We start from the raw sequence: 17,207 nt of genomic DNA, 5'->3' as shown, positions 1-17,207 counted from the left end.
TTTCAGTGGCTAGAACAATCATGTTACGGCTAGGTACAAGTTGCGCCATCTAGTTAAGACGTGGTGTACTAATTTAACTAGGTGATTGCTGTTTCAGTTTCAGCTTGAAACCTATTGATGTAGGTATAATAATTAGGTTGAATGAAACCACCCTACACAATTAGGTACCTACCATCTCACGAATCGGTTTTTTTACCGGTAAAGTCCAACATTATTTTGTTACGTGTGCTTTTTTCCGTTTCATTATTTTTGACGGACTTCATAAAACGATGACCTGTTAGTAGGTAGGTAGGTATATGTCATAGAACATACAATAATACAGAAGCTATTAGGTATGTTTCAATTTTCAACATATACTGTATTTTTGGCTCCCATCTACCATTCTTCTCCTGAAATATTTTTGTTCAAGGATATTTCCCTGGTGGTCCCGTATTATTATTTTTTAACATGAATTATTGTCATGTCATGCATAATTGTTACAGCTTCGCTGGCAAGTTGGCATGCATTACCTGTCCAGACAAATAGGGAGCGGTATTTTTTTAATATTTAGGTATTTTATAGAGGTTTTTTACCTTACTCTAAACATGTGATTAATTTGCAGATACCACGTTTTGACGAGTTGTGACCTTCAGATGGTAGGGGACGAGTTCTCCAGGAAGCCATACGCCATCGCTGTCCAGCAGGGGTCGCCGTTGAAGGACCAGTTTAACAATGCGTAAGTAGCCCTCATTGATACCTATATGTATAAGTACCGTAGATTGAGCATAAGCTCTCAAAAAGTGGGACGAAAAGTTAGAACAGAAGTAGCAATGCATGCTCTGACATTCCGTAGTACATGGGATTTAAACATAGCTGGCGAGGAATAGTTGTTGTGTATTGTACCTATACACCTTTGCCAACTCTTTCAGAGATACAGATGTGATGCTCTGTAGGTATATACAAGTCCAGATCTTAGAATTGATCATTCCATGAAGTGTTCGATAATTTCATGAAATGGTCATATTTCACCCTAAACGCGGCGCTAAGAGTGCGATACACCGGGTTCGATACCCCGACGGACATAGTACATCACAAAAAGCACTTTGTGATCCCTAGTTTAATTAGGACATTGTAGGCTGATCGCCCGATTGTATTTACTTATTGGTAAGATGATCCGTGCTTCGGAGGGCACGTTAAGCAGTCATTCCTGGCTACTAAATGTAGTCGTCACATGATGACGTCACACGGCTCATGATGAGGTTGATCATTGGTCTCCCACTTATAAAGAAGAGAAGACGAACATCGAAAAGAAAACACAATAAATATTTCAATATTCAGCGCTCTGAGATATTTCAGTCGCTTAAGAAGTCACTAGCGAAAGTAATATTGGACGATGGAGGGGTTAAAGCGGCTAAAAGATAAAAGATTTTACCATAAGTATTTTAATATTAAGCGCTCTCGGATATTTCAGCCGCTTAAGTAAGTCACTCGCAAAAGTAATATTAGATGATGGAAGTGAAATATGAAATACTTTACCTATCAGTTCTGGTGTATTAGTTCCATGACGCGTAGTTATTGGACGGTGTATGCAAATTACCGTGAAAGGTGACCGTAGTGACATTAGCTTCTGAATAAATTGGACACTGACGTACTATAAACAAAGTCTTTTTTTTGTAAATATATGTACACATTAAGTTATGTATACACATAGTACCGGGTTTCCACTGACGCGGAGATGGGCGGAGAAGAGCGGAGATGTGCGGATTTGACCAATCACAGCGTTCGAAAGAGCGAATAAGGAAGACGCTCTGTTACTCTCTCCCTCACGGTGATTGGTTAATTCCTGCACATCTCCGCACAGCTCCGCGTCAATGGAAACACAGCCTAATAGTAGTGTCAGTGCGTTCCCTCAAATTAAAATGTTATGACTGTTCAAATAAAATGCAATATCGGTTATTCAGAGTCGTTATACGTTTTCGCTTGTGACAAGATGCGTCGCCGTGGACACTAAAAAGGTGACTAAGATTGGTCGTGTATTAGGTCAATGTAATTGGATCTATTTTTTTGCATCTTTAATGTCTTGCAAACACGATCGTTCGTAAACAAGAAACGTACGTGATCAATTCTTATTTGCTTTCTAGTTTATTTGATGTTTGTGTTTGCTTACACATTTGTATATTTCATGAGCGTATGATTGTCGTGACGGCCTGTTTTTAACCTTGAACCATGTTTACTACATACAACGCTTATATGTATATAGCATCACACTTATATCCCCGAAGTGGTAGGTGAGCACTATAATTTTTATCAAAGTTGACAAGTAATTTGTCAAATGAATTAAAAATGCTGACTGGCAATAAGTTCAAAATTAACCTAACGAAATGGCTTATGAAGAAATGTTGCTACTTACTTATAATTTGCATGAATATTTTAAAAATAAAAATAATTAAATTTAGTAATAAGTATAATTTTCAATAACAATAAGTATCTTCTTTTCAATGTACCAATTTTTAATTATTATTTTTTCAATATTTGTACGCCTGCATGCAGGCCGATCACATCACATCACTATCATGTAAATTATTTTACCACCTTTCTGTATATTATGTGTTCTCGCAAATAAATTGATTTGCGAGAGCGAGAAAGAAATTTCATACGACATTTAGTGGTCTTAAACTGTGAGCAATAGGCTCATCCCCTATTTTAGAACTTAAACATAGCTGACGAGGAGTAGATAAATATATAAAGTATTATATTATTATTTAGTATTGTATGCTTAAGTACCATGTTATAGAGGGCGAGCCTATTGCCAACGAAGACTAAGGAAACGCAGCAGGTGTAAAATATAGCCCGCGCCACGCATGAAGTCCACCCACGGATGTTAATGAAACTAATTGACAGGTCATAATAATTTTATGCAGAATCTGCGACACCAGGGTCGCGGCTGCGAGACTTCTTTCGTGGCGCGGAGTTAGTCTAAACCTGCGGGCTTAACACCATAAGCACACGACTCTCTGTGCACGTTACTTTCTGTGAAATACTGTGAGAGAGTGACGGGTGACGAGAGTCGCACGCTTACGGTGCTAAGCCCGCTGGTATTGTATTAAGTCTTCGTATCTTCTTCTATCGTGTGGGTTGTGAGGTGAATTACCAACCTCATCAACCCTGGTGTCAGGGTTACTATTGAGCCGCCAAAGGCCCCTGACATGACTCATATAACGACTACGTACTTACATCAGTAAGTAGTAACCGGGACCAACGGCTTAACGTGCCTTCCGAAGCACGGATCGTCTTACTTTCGGACAATCAGGTGATCAGCCTGTAATGTCCTAACCAAACTAGGAACCACGAAGTAATTTTTGTGATATGTCCCCACCGGGAATCGAACCCAGGACCTCCGGATCGTGAGCCCAACGCTCAACCACTGGACCACGGAGGCCGTTCTGGCCGAGTCTTCGTATTGTAAAGGCTAGGAGTTAAATTTGTACAAAATTATAGGTAGCGCCTGAGGTTCCGTGTTATGTATAATGTCTACTACAAAGTTGCTGTACGTATACTATGTAATCTACACTTCCACATTTATGTAACAATTGAGGTAACAATGTAGGGCGCACGGAAATGCAGCGCCATTGCCTAGTTGGTTGTAAAGATAACTGGTTTAATAAGTTTTATTTGTCATACCCCGGAAACTTCGTATAAAGAAATCTTTGTTACCGCGTGCCGCTTTAGGAGCAGATACGAGTGAAACAGACAGTCCTCACTCGTTAGCGGTTTACGGCCGTGGTGTGAGGTAAATCTAGAGGAAGAATGTATTTACAACCTGATGATCTGTGGTCTTGTGGAAGGTACATCGGCTTGCTTCCCAATCTAGAAGCGCAGGTTCCTCGGTACCAAACTTGCACCAATGAGTTATGTTTTCTCTAACACAGTGGGCTCGACCATTATAGACTGCGATACAGCTCACCGCATATTACGTTGGTCTAACAGAAAGCTCGGTGAGGTGTGGGTACCTACTTAGTTCATCTTTCGATGGATGTACGTACCTCTGACTATGTTATATATTATATACTGACACTAAATAACCTTAACTTTTTCTGATAGATATCAATCACCCGTCACTCTCTCACAGTACCGCACAGAATGAGACCGACGAACTCTGTCGCGGTTAGAAAGAGTCTAAGCCCACAGATTTACACTAACTCCACGCCACGAAAGAAGTCCCTCAGCTGCGGCAATGGTGTCGCTGATTCTGCATAAACTTGTCAATTAGTTTCATTAACATCCGTGGACTTCTTGCGTGGCGCGTGCTATATTTTATATTACTCTCCTTATCAATCTACTTTCTTCAACAGTATCCTCCAAATCCTGAATAAAAGGATTTTTTTTACAACCTGCTGGTCTCTGGTCTTGTGGTAGGTACATCGGCTTGCTTCTCAATCGGAGAGCGCCGGTTATAACCCCAGTACCGGCCTTACAGGTTATAGTTGGCTCGGCCATTACAGACGGCGATACGGCTCACCGCCTATAACGTTGGTCTAACAGAAAGCTCGGTGAGGTGTGGGAATATAGTTCATCGGACTAATTATATGCTGACACTAAATACCTATTTCCTTCAACAGTATCCTCCAACTCCTGAACAAAAGGAAACTAGAGAAGCTCAAGGAAAACTGGTGGGTGAACAACCCTAAGGCGATGAAGTGCGAGAAGCAAGACGACCAGTCTGACGGGATCTCCATCCAGAACATCGGTGGCGTGTTTATTGTCATCTTCATCGGTATTGGCCTCGCCTGTGTTACGCTGAGTCTGGAGTACTACTGGTATAAGTGGCGCAAGAGACCTACTATTGGGGATGTCACGCAGGTTTGTATTCCGATTATGGAACGAGTAAAGCGTATGTGGACAGGCCTGCTTCTGTCAGGGAGATCATAAAACACTTGTTTCTGTAAAAAAGTTACATAAACTCTTTATTTTTCACTTATTTTCTACCCTCTGCAATTGGAATACCATTATATTTAAGTTTATGTGTAATACAAACTGGACTTAAAAAATTAAGCAAAATTAAAAAATTTTGAAAAGAACCCACGACGGTCAAAATCTCATCGAAAAAGAATAAAATAACTCAAAACCCCCGACTTAACCCAATTATTATGTAACGAAATATTATAATAGACTTAAAAATACTTTCTAAAAAAGAGATGATATCTCGAGAAATCGGTAATAGATATACTTAAGTACCTAAATAATGAATATGGATGTTTACAGTTTTTTCCTAACGTGTCTGTTTCTCGAAGATATACTTAAATGTAGCGATAATAATTTTACCATAATACATGACCGAGGAATATCTGTCGGGAAGATATAGACGGGTAGAATATAGAAGATTGTTTGGAAGAGGTGTCTCCTGGATAAATGTTCATGGTTATATAACAAACCCTGGCCATCCAGATAAGTCACCTCAGGGAAATCCAGACAAAGTGATATAAAAAGCTATTTTTTTCTTTCCAGGTGGAACCGACAAAGACCACAAGAAATAACGTGGAGAGTCACGGCACCAAGAAATTTGGCGAAGGATTCTCATTTCGATCTAGAAACCTAGGCTTATCCGACTTGAAACCTAAGTTCTGAACCTAAGACCTTAATATTATAGATACCTATAACCCATCTACCTAACAACAAATCTCGATCTCTATTGTTTGAGAATGCAGAGGTATTCTTCATGTGTTCAAATCAGTATTTATATTTAGGTAAGTACTTATTTATCGTCGCCCAGTTAGCCCAGTCCCAGGAGCCGTGATAGCCCAGTTGTTAGTACGCTTGCCTCTCACTTTGAGGTCGCAGGTTCGAATCCAGCACAGGCCTAAACCAATGATAGCCGAATTTATTTTCAAATTAAAGTTTAGATCATAAATGATTATCACGTGAAGGAAAACATCGTGAGGAAGCCCACATTCCCGAGAAATGCATTTACCTAACCTGTATTGGTCTGGTTTTTCTTTCGCGGGTTGGAAGATCAGACAGGCAGTCGCTTCTGTAAAAGGCCAGACCTGTCAAATCTTCAGGTCAGGTTAGCGGGCCTCGTGAAAAACGGAATAATGCTATCGAGATGATGATTTATTGTCGCCTTGTTATGAATACCACGTTTTAAGTGTATTTTCGAAAAATCACATCCGAATGTGATGTTTCATAACAAAACCGCGCAATAGACACGCTAATTTCAATCCAGATAATAAATTTTAGTCTCAATTTTCATTCCGAATGAAATTAATTGTACGAAATCGGGGTTTTGTTGAAGAAACTTCAAAATGTAATATTTAAAAAATGCTCTTAGGTACGTGGTTTTAAGGCGAAATTATATTATTATACTAGATTTAAGGTCTTAAGTATTGTGTAGGTTCTGCTCCAATAAAGTATGTTTTAATGCAAGTGTGTCACCAATAAACACATTGACCAATCCTGTGTATCATTTCCAAAAAAAAACTTCTATTTTCCAAAATAGATTTATTATCTACAATAACTTAAGATATTTTTATGAAAATCGCATACGTTTATCGATAATCGCCTTATAATATTAGTAAATGTACAATAATTTAAACTTTTACGTGATACATTGTCATTGTCAGTTGAGTATTATCTATCGTAGTCTAAACAAATACTGACAACTAACCGAACCACAGGCAAGAGACCGGAGATACTCCACAACTAAAATTAACTATTTACAATAGAAAAAGATAGCCTTGTCTATATAAATATTAAATTATTAATTTGGTAATGTTACAACTCTATTGTCTTTCCGTGTTTGTTTATATTCTTCATGTTTTTGTTGCATAGTTCGAGTTCTAGTCTTAAGCCGTCGACTTCGGCCTCAAGGGTACGCGAGCGCTTAAACATTTGGACGTAGTTCATTTGTAACTGCTTCTGGTATCTTAGTACTTTGTCTTTCTCCTCGGACCATTTTCTCCTTTCGTTGTTGAACTGTGTGTCTTTGCTCTCGAGTTCGCATTTGAGGCGATCGACCATGGCGCTGGCGGGACACTGGTCACCGCACGGGTCGGGAAGCTCTCCGTTCAGTCTTTGGACCTCTGCGTCTTCTAAGGCACTGTCGCTTGATGTCCAATGGTACTCGTTGGTTTTACACACGTCGTATATTCCCCTCATGGTTCTTCCGCACTCGATGCCTTCATAACCGCTGAGGGAGACGTCAGATAGCTCCTGTCTCAGCTCTTTTAGTTCGGTTTTTAGTCTCTCTATTTCGTTTTTACTGGTTTCTTTGTTCTTCGATAATTCTGCAACGTTTTCCCGGAGGTCGGTGCTGAGTCTGTCCACTTCGGACTGGAGTCTGTTGACGGTCTTCTCCTTTTCCTCCGACTCTGCTCGCAGCCTCATGATTTCTTTCTCTTTCTTGTCGAGGGCCTCGCGCAGCTGGCGGCAGTCGGCTTTCAGGGTGAGATACTCGTGCCCCTTGACGGTTTGTTCGTTCTGAAAACAATAAAATAAACGGATTACGAATGGAATAAACATACATAAACATATAATGAATTAATTCATTATACTAAATACGTCTGTGGTCTGTTGCTTTTATGTATCATTGTTATAGACACGCATTCACATATTTTTCTTAAGCTTAGATTTAAACTTTACCGCGTATATTACAATTATGGCGTTGACAGCGACTCCCCGAACGGTGATTCCCGTTACGGCGAGTCTCTTTACAGCGAGTCTCTTTACTGTTTGACGTCGCGTTCGCATTATTTTCTGAATTTCCTGTCGGATATTCATAGTTTTGCAACGAGAAATTCCACTTGATATCAGCTCAGAATCATGATCTGAATCATTCCTGAAAGTTTTCGTTACGATTTCACTAACACCCTGCATGTCTATCTCTTACCTGAGCATCCTTAAGCTGTGTTTTGAGCAGGGCGATCTCGCCAGCTCTCTGGCACAAGCTCCACTCAGTATCCTCCAGGCGTTGTCTCAACAAGGCTCTGTCTCGACGCACTCTCGCCAGTTCTGCATCACGCTCGTTGGTTCGCGTGTTGTAGTTCTGCAGCATGAGGCCTCTTGGCGCCCGCAGCCGCACCTCGTGGTTGCGGAGGCGGTCGGTGGTGCTGGAAAGTGGGAGAGATGTGGGTCAATGAAAGGGTTAAATGACGTGTGGTATGAACTGAACAAGTATGGCAGGGCGAGGGCGGCGCCGTGATATTCTATTTAATGAAATGGTCGAACACATCATGAAATGATCAATTCTACGATCTAGGGGATTAAAATGGCCACATCGAAGCAATTCATCTAAGAAAGCAATAATGCTATTTGACATTTGTTTGCATTGCGCACTTACTTTTATATGCGCAAATGTCAAATTGCAATATTGCTTTCTTAGATGAATTGCTTCGATGTTGCCATTTTAACCCCCCTGGTCACGACATCCACATACTGAATACGGTGTACGTCTATTGGTGGACGCGTCATGTAGAGTGCTAGATGCGGAAAGAGTGCTACTTGACAACCTAGTCAAATGAGATACATTTTACGAAACGTCAAAACGAAAGTTTTCTTCGGAGTTTGTATGGAAATACTGTCCTGTGACGTCATCAATAAAAGCGGTCAAACATCGTACTCATTGTTACTTAATTCGTAAATAAAATTCGCAAATAAGTCGAAAAGTAAATGAGATTGATTTTTGATCATCTTAGACTGGCTTCTATTTGTAGATTAGCATTTTATAATTTATCTTTGACCCAGTCAAATACTCAATTGGGTCGTGTACTAGGTTCAAGATAAATTATGGCATTCTGATTACTATATACTAAGACAGATGTAAAACTAACAAAAAACTTTTCCTTTTTTCTATTTAACTTATTTATGAATTTTAATCAAGAAAACGTACTAATACACATTTTGTCACGTATTTCTATGACGTCACAGTGTGCTTTTTCATACATAGTAATTTCGTGTTTTGAAGTTTAGTAAGCTGATTTGACTAGTTGGAAACTAGCCTATTCCGAAGATTGAGTTCAAGACTAGAGTCTACAGAGTCTAGCAGTAGATGGATATTGATCTCCATGCAAAATTAATCGTACACAGAATTTCACTTTCATGCTTTTATTTGCTCGCACTTTGCCGTGGGTGTGTCGCTTCTTGTATCTATCCCACATTTTTAACAACACAGACAACATAACATAACATCATGCCTGTATCCCCGAAGAGGTAGGCAGAGGTATATAGTATATACAACTCCTCCCCAAGGTTAAGTTCCATGTAATAGGGCGCGAGCCTATTGTCATTATTATTTAAAATACAATACAATACAAAAAATCTTTATTGCACTTAAATCACATTAAAAATACATACCACAGACACATTTTATTGCCATCAATTATCTATGGTCCAAACATGAATAAACAGACCCACATTTTTCCTACACTTTTAGTCTTATTTTAATGGTAATTTTATGGAGATATCTCACCTATAGTCATGTTGGTCCCGCTCCAGCTCTGAAACTCCGGAGTCGGCGGGCGAAGGCGCGGGCGCAGGCTCCTTGTTGTCCCCGCCGCTCAAACCCGAGCTCGACTTTGTACTGGAAAGAGGATACATTTTACATTAATATATATGGTCTAATAACCGGTTATACATAGCCACCCTGTATGTCTCTCACTGCTGGGCACAGGCCAGACATCGAAGGGATACAAGATCATATTCTGTTCTTGCTTCACTACAGGTTGGTGGACAAACAACCAAACTTGGCTTTAAATTTTGTTTCGTTGCCCTGCCCATTGCTCTGACCTATAATATAATTATCAAGCCATATAATTATCAATATCACGATTCAAAGATGAAGGACAAGAAAACATTACGAGAAAACTCTAAGTACACTAAATAGTAGTTAATCTGTCGTTTTACTGTAGGTTGCTGTAACTTTTATACGCAGAAAAGTCTTTACCACGATTTTAAATCGAATATGATCGTACTGTAATAACCAGTATCTACACGACAAACCTAGTGAAATGTCGCTTGAAATCGTAGGAAAGTGGCGCGATTTCTTTTGTCCATATCAGATCAGCCGGTGCTTCCTGGTAACGCCGTCGCGTGCTGTCGACAAAAATTTTGTCGGATCGCAAACGCAATCTCACCAACTATAGGTAACTACACCGACATAATATCGGAATTCACTGCAGAAGATTGCAAATAAAGACAAAAACAATTCGTTATGTAAGACGCCAACTCCTTCACCGGGAAGCGAACATCGCGTCATAAAATGAACTCAGAAACGGGCCACACACGACACCGAAAACGAAATAAATAACAATAAAGTCAATTTCCCGATAAAATACTTTTAAAATCTGATTATAAAAATGTCCAAGTATAATAAATTGGTCGTAACTCATAAATTCGACAAGCAGAAAATGATCAAGTCAACAGATTGGTTGTAAATCCTGTCGTCTAAGTATTAAGGTCTTAAAACATTCGATTAATGATTGCAATAAATCGATGATAATGCCATGCCAGTGCAATGCTGAGTTGTAGTTGAAAGTTAACGGGGCTTAAGGTCGAGATTGTTACATGAGACCGAAGGATAAAATGTCACACACATACAGGCAAGCCTTTAAGGATATCCGCAGTTCTAGGCTAGATTCAACAGAAATTTTAGTGTTAAGAGTGATTAGACTATGTTTTAAATAATTTTTAAAAGTTTTTAAATAAGCTTCAGTGTAGATTTTTTTTTACAGTTTTACATTCAGCCATTACAGTAAAAACCAATACCAAACAAACACATAGGTATAGTTAAGACATAACAATTATTATTATAACTATAATAAAAAGTAAATAACTAGATAAAAAGTACTCCGTGATATGTGGGTTTTGTTTAAAAAAAGGAAAATTATCCAGAACCAGAACTCTACATGGCTTAATTACATTTTCGACCAATCACAATCGCGAATTATCACGTAAGGCGCCAAAACGTCAACCGCCAATGCTTATGATTGGTCAAAAATACGCGCCATTTTTAAATCCGTGACGCAACCCTCATTCTTTTCGCCGTTATCTCATCTTTTTAGCGTTTACGATGGCTACGATTGTAAATTGCGTAAAATCGCGTTGGCTTGGAACGGTAAAGGCAGTTCGCGCGTTTTATTATGCAGTTTGTTGCACCGGATCCGTTGAAGTCGTTAGGCTACTTTAGCTGAATGGTATCGAGAAATCAGGTGCTTTAAAGGCGCACTTAAGTCGCCCGGGTTTAGTTGGTTGGATTCATTGAAGTTTTAATCTTTTAAATACAATATTTCATAATCCTGTTTTTTTTTCAATTAATTCGGGACTAAGCGCCTAGGATATACGTACAATAAGTTGTTTCTCAGGGCAAATCCAAAAGTATTCTTGATAAAATATTAAACTTACTTGAAATTGTCTTGGGTTTCTTATTAGATACTTTAATAGGTATACTTCAGTGCAAGCCAAGCTAAACCAAAATTCTACATTCGCCATGGGGATTTTCTAATTCTTACCAACACAACGGACAAATGGACTCTACTGTGCAATTATGCATATTGGGACTCTGATATTAAATGTAGAGTGTAGAGCAAAATGACGTCTGCGGATTTCTCGTTTTGTCGATGCCGATATTAACAAGTTACTTAGAATAGAATAGAAATAGTTTATTATAAAATTGCGCCACCCACAAAAAATACAATAACATCATATCAAATTTCCACTAAACAATTACAAAAAAAGCGAGACGGATGTTTGTCGAAATAAAAATAAGGTGGTGGAACTCGTAGGTTCTAATCACCGTTCTTATGGCACACATCCACGGGGAAGAAACCGAACTATCCATAGTGCATTGGCATTGTGAGCGTCGCACCGTCGCGGTCCGCGGGCTGTCTTGCTCCAGCGGTGGACCGTGGAACCATCTACATATTCCACGCTCATTATACAAGCAACGTTACTCTGAGGCTTCCGTGTCGGCTTGAATCTATCTCATTGAGATGCGGAGATTACGAATGTTTGGATGTCTTACGTGTTTGCTATATGAGGCGCAAACATACCCAGACCACACCCCGGACACAACACATTGATGTTACCGAAGACGCGAGTCTGTGTGTGATGTCTTACGCCCATAATAAATGTCTGATTGAAGACTAAAGTAAGGGGTGAGGTAAACCTAGCTCAGCCGCTGGTGGGGAGCGGAGAGTTGCCATTTTATAGGTAGCATTCCTTGTTGTGGTGGGCTCTGATCTGGCTGGCTAAACCGAACTTCGACTTGAAGATCCGGTCACACGGCACATTTAAGGAGACGCTGGATACGGTTTGGACGACATGATGATAAAGATTATTCCTCATTCTATGACAAAAAAGAAAGAAAGAAAAGAAAGAATAAGAAAGAAAAAAGAAGAAGAGAAAAGAGAGGAGGAAGAGTATTTAAGTAAGTAGATTTTTTTTCGCGCTTGTCGCAAAGGGTTATGTTGGATCGGAAGACCAAAGATACTTTTCTCCGCAAAATTGCTTGCTCTTTTTTGCGTTTCATACTGACAGATTTTGTTGAAAATGTCGTCTTTTCGGAGAAGAGAGAATGCTATATTTGCTATTTCATAAAGTATTTTTTCGCGCAATTGTTCTATTCATCAAAAAAATAACATAATACATCGTAAAATACTAGTCTGACAGTATCGTTCCAGTGTATGTAGGTATAAACATGTTTAAATAACCAGATGTGCGTTGTTATCCTAATTTCATGCTCTGAATATTTGTAAAAATCGTATAAGAGGGTCGTAAACCGTGTCATTATGAAAATATGGACAAAATGAAGCTTCACGGTCAGTTCACATGCGGGTAATGTCATCTCCTTGGCCCGTCCAAGGAGACGGGTACCTTGTCGGTTTTGTCCTACTAATGATGCTAAGGTGACGCTGAAGAGGTCATCATCATCATCAGCCCATTAACGTCTCCACTGCTGGGGCACGGGCCTTCCCTATGGATGGATAGGGAGATCGGGCCTTAAACCATCACGCGGTCCCAGTGCGGATTGATGGTTATTAACGACTGCTAATGCAGCCGGAACCATCGGCTTAACGTGCCTTCCGAAGCACGGAGGAGCTCGAGATGAAAACTTTTTTTTTGCGGTCACCCATCCTATGACCGGCCTTTGCGAAAGTTGCTTAACTATAACAATCGCAGACCGAGCGCGTTTTCCGCTGCGCCACCGAGCTCCTCGCTGAAGAGGTAAAGTTATTTAAAACTTAACCTATTAAAAACAAATAATAATTACCATTTTTTTTTAATTTGGAGCTTAAACATAAGATAAAAAGTATACTACAAATCTATAGAGAATTTCTTAGAAAAGCTAAATGCTTCTCGTTTTGGATCCGGAAATGACTTTACATATTTTTTGCTGAAGCTTTTTGTGCTGCCAAATGCCGCTTTAGTTTGCTAGTTTTTTTTTAATTAGAATTAAATATAACATAAGCTCACGCGTGTATTTCCAATGGGGCTATTCAGACGTTGGCACGATGAACTAAGTAGGTACTCCGTATGGGTACTGGGTTTCAAACGTGGATAAGTAGATATGATTTAGGTACTTAATTCTACCTTCTGAATGGTATTTATGACAATATAACCTACCACGTAAATATTCTCGTCTATCAAAATAAATTTTATTAATTTTACTAGAAGGTATCCAACTTTTGCGTTATTAGATAAATAAATACTTAATCAGATTTGTAAGCACCCAGGTCTTAGATTATTTACTTTGGTAGTGCTGTAGCATCATTTTATTTTAAATAAAATACAAGTATTCTCCACCAACCCGCATTGGAGCAGCGTGGTGGAGTATGCTCCATACCCCCTGCGGTTGATTGAGGGGAGGTCTGTGCCCAGCAGTGGGACGTATATAGGCTATTTATGTTTATGTATATTCTTAAATATGTACCTATGTTCCTATATATTAGTGACTTAATATTTAGGACGCGTTCGCACTTCATTAGAGTCATCAATTTTAGCAAATGACTCACATATTGCTGAAGGAATTTACGAGCAGGACTGTACTATGACCAGATGATCAACATCGTTTACATGTGGCGACGGTAACCTAAATATATTTGGTTGCAAAACGGGCTATGCTTTGAAAATGGAGCGGATTTGAACGTTGATAAAACGAATATTGTAAGTGATAAAATGTGCTTTTAAGTACCTAGTACCTACTAAGCAGTTTTATTGGATGACATAGAAAAAAATGGTACTTAGAATACTTACATACCTAGTCTGCCATAAAAGTAAAAAGAAAAAGATTTAAAAAATGTACTTTACTTTAATCCCTACCCCTACTAATATTATAAATGCGAAAGTAATCATGTCTGTCTGTTACTCTTCCACGCTAAAACTACTAATCATATTGTGATGAAATTTGGTACTGAGATTAAACTTTGAGAAAGAACATTAGATAGTTTCTTTATTACATTGGGGTGGAATAAACATATCGCGCGCGACAACCTAAATCCATGTGGACGAAGTCGCGGGCGGAATACTAGTCTTACCTATACAAACATAATTGATAAGTGCAGTAAAACTCTCTATATTCGTAGTTTAATTTCCAGAATTGATAAAATTCCAGTACCTCGTTAATCACAGCAGATAATGATTACTCATTAAGAATCGTATAAGCTGAAGTAACATAGTCCTTCCTAATTACGAAACAAGGTTGAAAAACTGCACTTAGTTTGCGAAACACCTTCAGGCCGTGATGGTACGATTATGTATGAGAATGCAAATCACGCATGCGCGGTGGGGCGTACTTCCGCGCATCTCAGCCTCCATTGTTGCGACTCTAGCGTATGCTATCTACATCTAGGAGAGTTTCACTAGATCTCCTAGGGTAACACTCTCGCTTCATGACGCAGGTTTCAAGACTGCATATAACATTACAAACATAAATAGCCCATATACGGCCCACTGCTGGGCACAGGCCTCCCCTCAATCAACTCGCGCAGTAGTTTTTTTCACTTAACATGAATATGTATTAAATTCTACTTGATATTAACTCAGAATCATGGTCGGAATCATTCCCCTCAGCATTCGTTACGATGTCACTAACAGCCTGTATAGTATACCATAGAGCTCAGCGCTCGCTATCTGTTCGGCCAAGTAGTCAACGTCGCGTACAAAAGTAGTTTTAAAGGAAACAAACATTATCGTCGGAATTCACTTTGTAAAACGACTCCCTTTCCTTTTCAACCAACAAAAACAAAAAAAAATCATACTCACATTTTTTTCTTTTCATCGTAACCGCGCGGATCGTAAAACCGTCTAGGCATATTGAAGCCAATTGAAAAAAAAAAACTATTTCGAATTTACAGTTCGAAAATAATAAAAGAAGTTATCATAGCAGATTTATAGAGCGAGGAAGTTGCTAGTTTCATGCCCTCTTGATAAGAACTGAACGGATATGATGGTAAAGTAGTGTACTTTACCCATACAGTATAGTCAGTAGGTATGACTGAATGTTTATATTTTGCAATGCAGCGCTGACTAATCATAATCAATCATTGCTATTGTTTATTTCATACATATTTAAACAGATTTATTTTCATTTCTTTATTTTACTGATGTGGCTGAAGACTGGCAAGTCAATAAACAATGTATCAGTCATACTTTTCTAATACATGCATAACTCATACGTTCATGATCAGAGTGACTCTTTCGTACTAAACTGTTAACGGCCTCTGTGGTCCAGTGGTTGAGCGATGTGCTCACGATCCGGAGGTCCTGGGTTGGATTCCCGGTGGGGACAAATCACAAAAATGACTTTGTGATCCCTAATTTGGTTACGACATTACAGGCTGATCACCTGATTGTCCAAAAAGTAAGATGATCCGTGCTTCGAAAGGCACGTTAAGCTGTTGGTCCCGGTTCCTACTTACTGATGTAAGTGAGTAATCGTTACATGAGCCATATCAGGGGCCTTTGGCGGCTCAATAGTAACCCTCAGGGTTGATGAGGTTTTATACTCCACATCACAACCCACACGACAGAAGAAGAAGTGACAATTAAATTACCATCATTGACATAATTACGTATTCATTTAAATTAATTGAATACTTTCTCTACTTTCAGTCATCACACGCATATCACTGAGTCTTGTAATAAAAAGATGTTTTTTATACCGGCTCATAACTACGCACTTACGTCCATTAACACGTAACTTTCAATTACATTTAGCACTTTAGACTGAAACTTTACGCCTTGGCCTGGATGTTCAACCACAAGCCTAATTTATAAGGTCTTCAATTCTAGTCTAAATCACTTTTTAAAATAGTTTTTATGCTAACCTTACCTTTGCATAGGTCATGAATTCTACGCCATTCCTTTTTCAAAACATCACAAACAAACACTTATTTTTTTTTAAAGAAAAATAATTTTATTTTTACACTGACGTTATGAAGGTCTTTTAATGTTGAAATTACTTAAATATTATATGAAACTTAGCGTGCGATACACGCGGGCGGAGTGAATCGTTCTATGTGTGATACTACACTGTTTGAAGAGCGCGTGCCGGCGCTAAAATGTCGCTTGACGATTTCAGTTGACTTGAATGGAATAATATTCTGGTTACACTCTTTGTACGGAGCTTTGCTTCACATTTTCATTGTAAGGATTAAATGACGCATATTTTATCCCTTTTTGTGAAACAAACTGGCTTAAAAATGTAATCAAATAAGCCGTTTAATATATGTATGTATAACTGAAGCTCTTTCGAATACTTTTGAAAGTTACTGAGATATGTGACATTTATATCTTTTCTGGCTTTAAACACACCCCTGTCGCCGTTTGGAAATAATTTACGGAGGGGTTGGTAATTTTAACCACTCCCCTATGTTTGACTTTGCTAAATAAAGAAAGGTGTAGTTTAGTAGTATTTTAGGGTACGCACGAATAAAACAGTTAATTTATTGTACATATATTCCGATTTCCATTGATATTAATGACTCAGATTTAAATAGACGGACCTATTTATCTATAAAATATTTTTTTTTAAATAAGTACTAAAACTCTAAGTCTAGATAAGTTTTTTTTCCTAGTCTGGAATGTCCCACTGCAGGGCCTTTGCCTCCCTTTTGAGCTTTCACTTCCTATCCTGAGCAATCTCTCTCCATTCCATGTCAAACGCATCCAGGTAACATTTACAACTAGAGAATAACTTAGTGATGTGGGTGATTTGAAAGTAATGTTTTTCTCTAGCA

At 38.8% G+C, this 17,207-nt stretch overlaps 2 protein-coding genes across 4 annotated transcripts in view; one reads left to right on the top strand and one right to left on the bottom strand.

Annotated features, from left to right (window-relative positions):
• LOC126371449 (ionotropic receptor 25a) overlaps window positions 1-5,638 on the top strand; it is a 46,634-nt gene extending 40,996 nt beyond the window's left edge. For both annotated transcript variants that reach the window (XM_050016747.1, XM_050016748.1), the window contains 3 exons: window positions 602-715; window positions 4,599-4,839; window positions 5,485-5,638. In XM_050016747.1, the coding sequence (XP_049872704.1) occupies window positions 602-715; window positions 4,599-4,839; window positions 5,485-5,604 (475 nt within the window). In that variant the 3' untranslated portion in view covers window positions 5,605-5,638. The remainder of the gene's footprint in view (window positions 1-601; window positions 716-4,598; window positions 4,840-5,484) is intronic.
• Window positions 5,639-6,457: 819 nt separating this feature from the next.
• LOC126371481 (leucine zipper putative tumor suppressor 2 homolog) overlaps window positions 6,458-17,207 on the bottom strand; it is a 120,603-nt gene continuing 109,853 nt past the window's right edge. For both annotated transcript variants that reach the window (XM_050016792.1, XM_050016793.1), the window contains 3 exons: window positions 9,443-9,553; window positions 7,865-8,084; window positions 6,458-7,455 (listed from right to left, as the gene is read on the bottom strand). In XM_050016792.1, the coding sequence (XP_049872749.1) occupies window positions 6,751-7,455; window positions 7,865-8,084; window positions 9,443-9,553 (1,036 nt within the window). In that variant the 3' untranslated portion in view covers window positions 6,458-6,750. The remainder of the gene's footprint in view (window positions 7,456-7,864; window positions 8,085-9,442; window positions 9,554-17,207) is intronic.

This window comes from Pectinophora gossypiella, chromosome 12, assembly GCF_024362695.1.
Source record: "Pectinophora gossypiella chromosome 12, ilPecGoss1.1, whole genome shotgun sequence".
Classification (NCBI taxonomy): domain Eukaryota; kingdom Metazoa; phylum Arthropoda; class Insecta; order Lepidoptera; family Gelechiidae; genus Pectinophora; species Pectinophora gossypiella.
The sequence above is the reverse complement of the archived record's forward strand: the minus strand, read 5'-3'. Positions and strand labels throughout refer to the sequence as shown.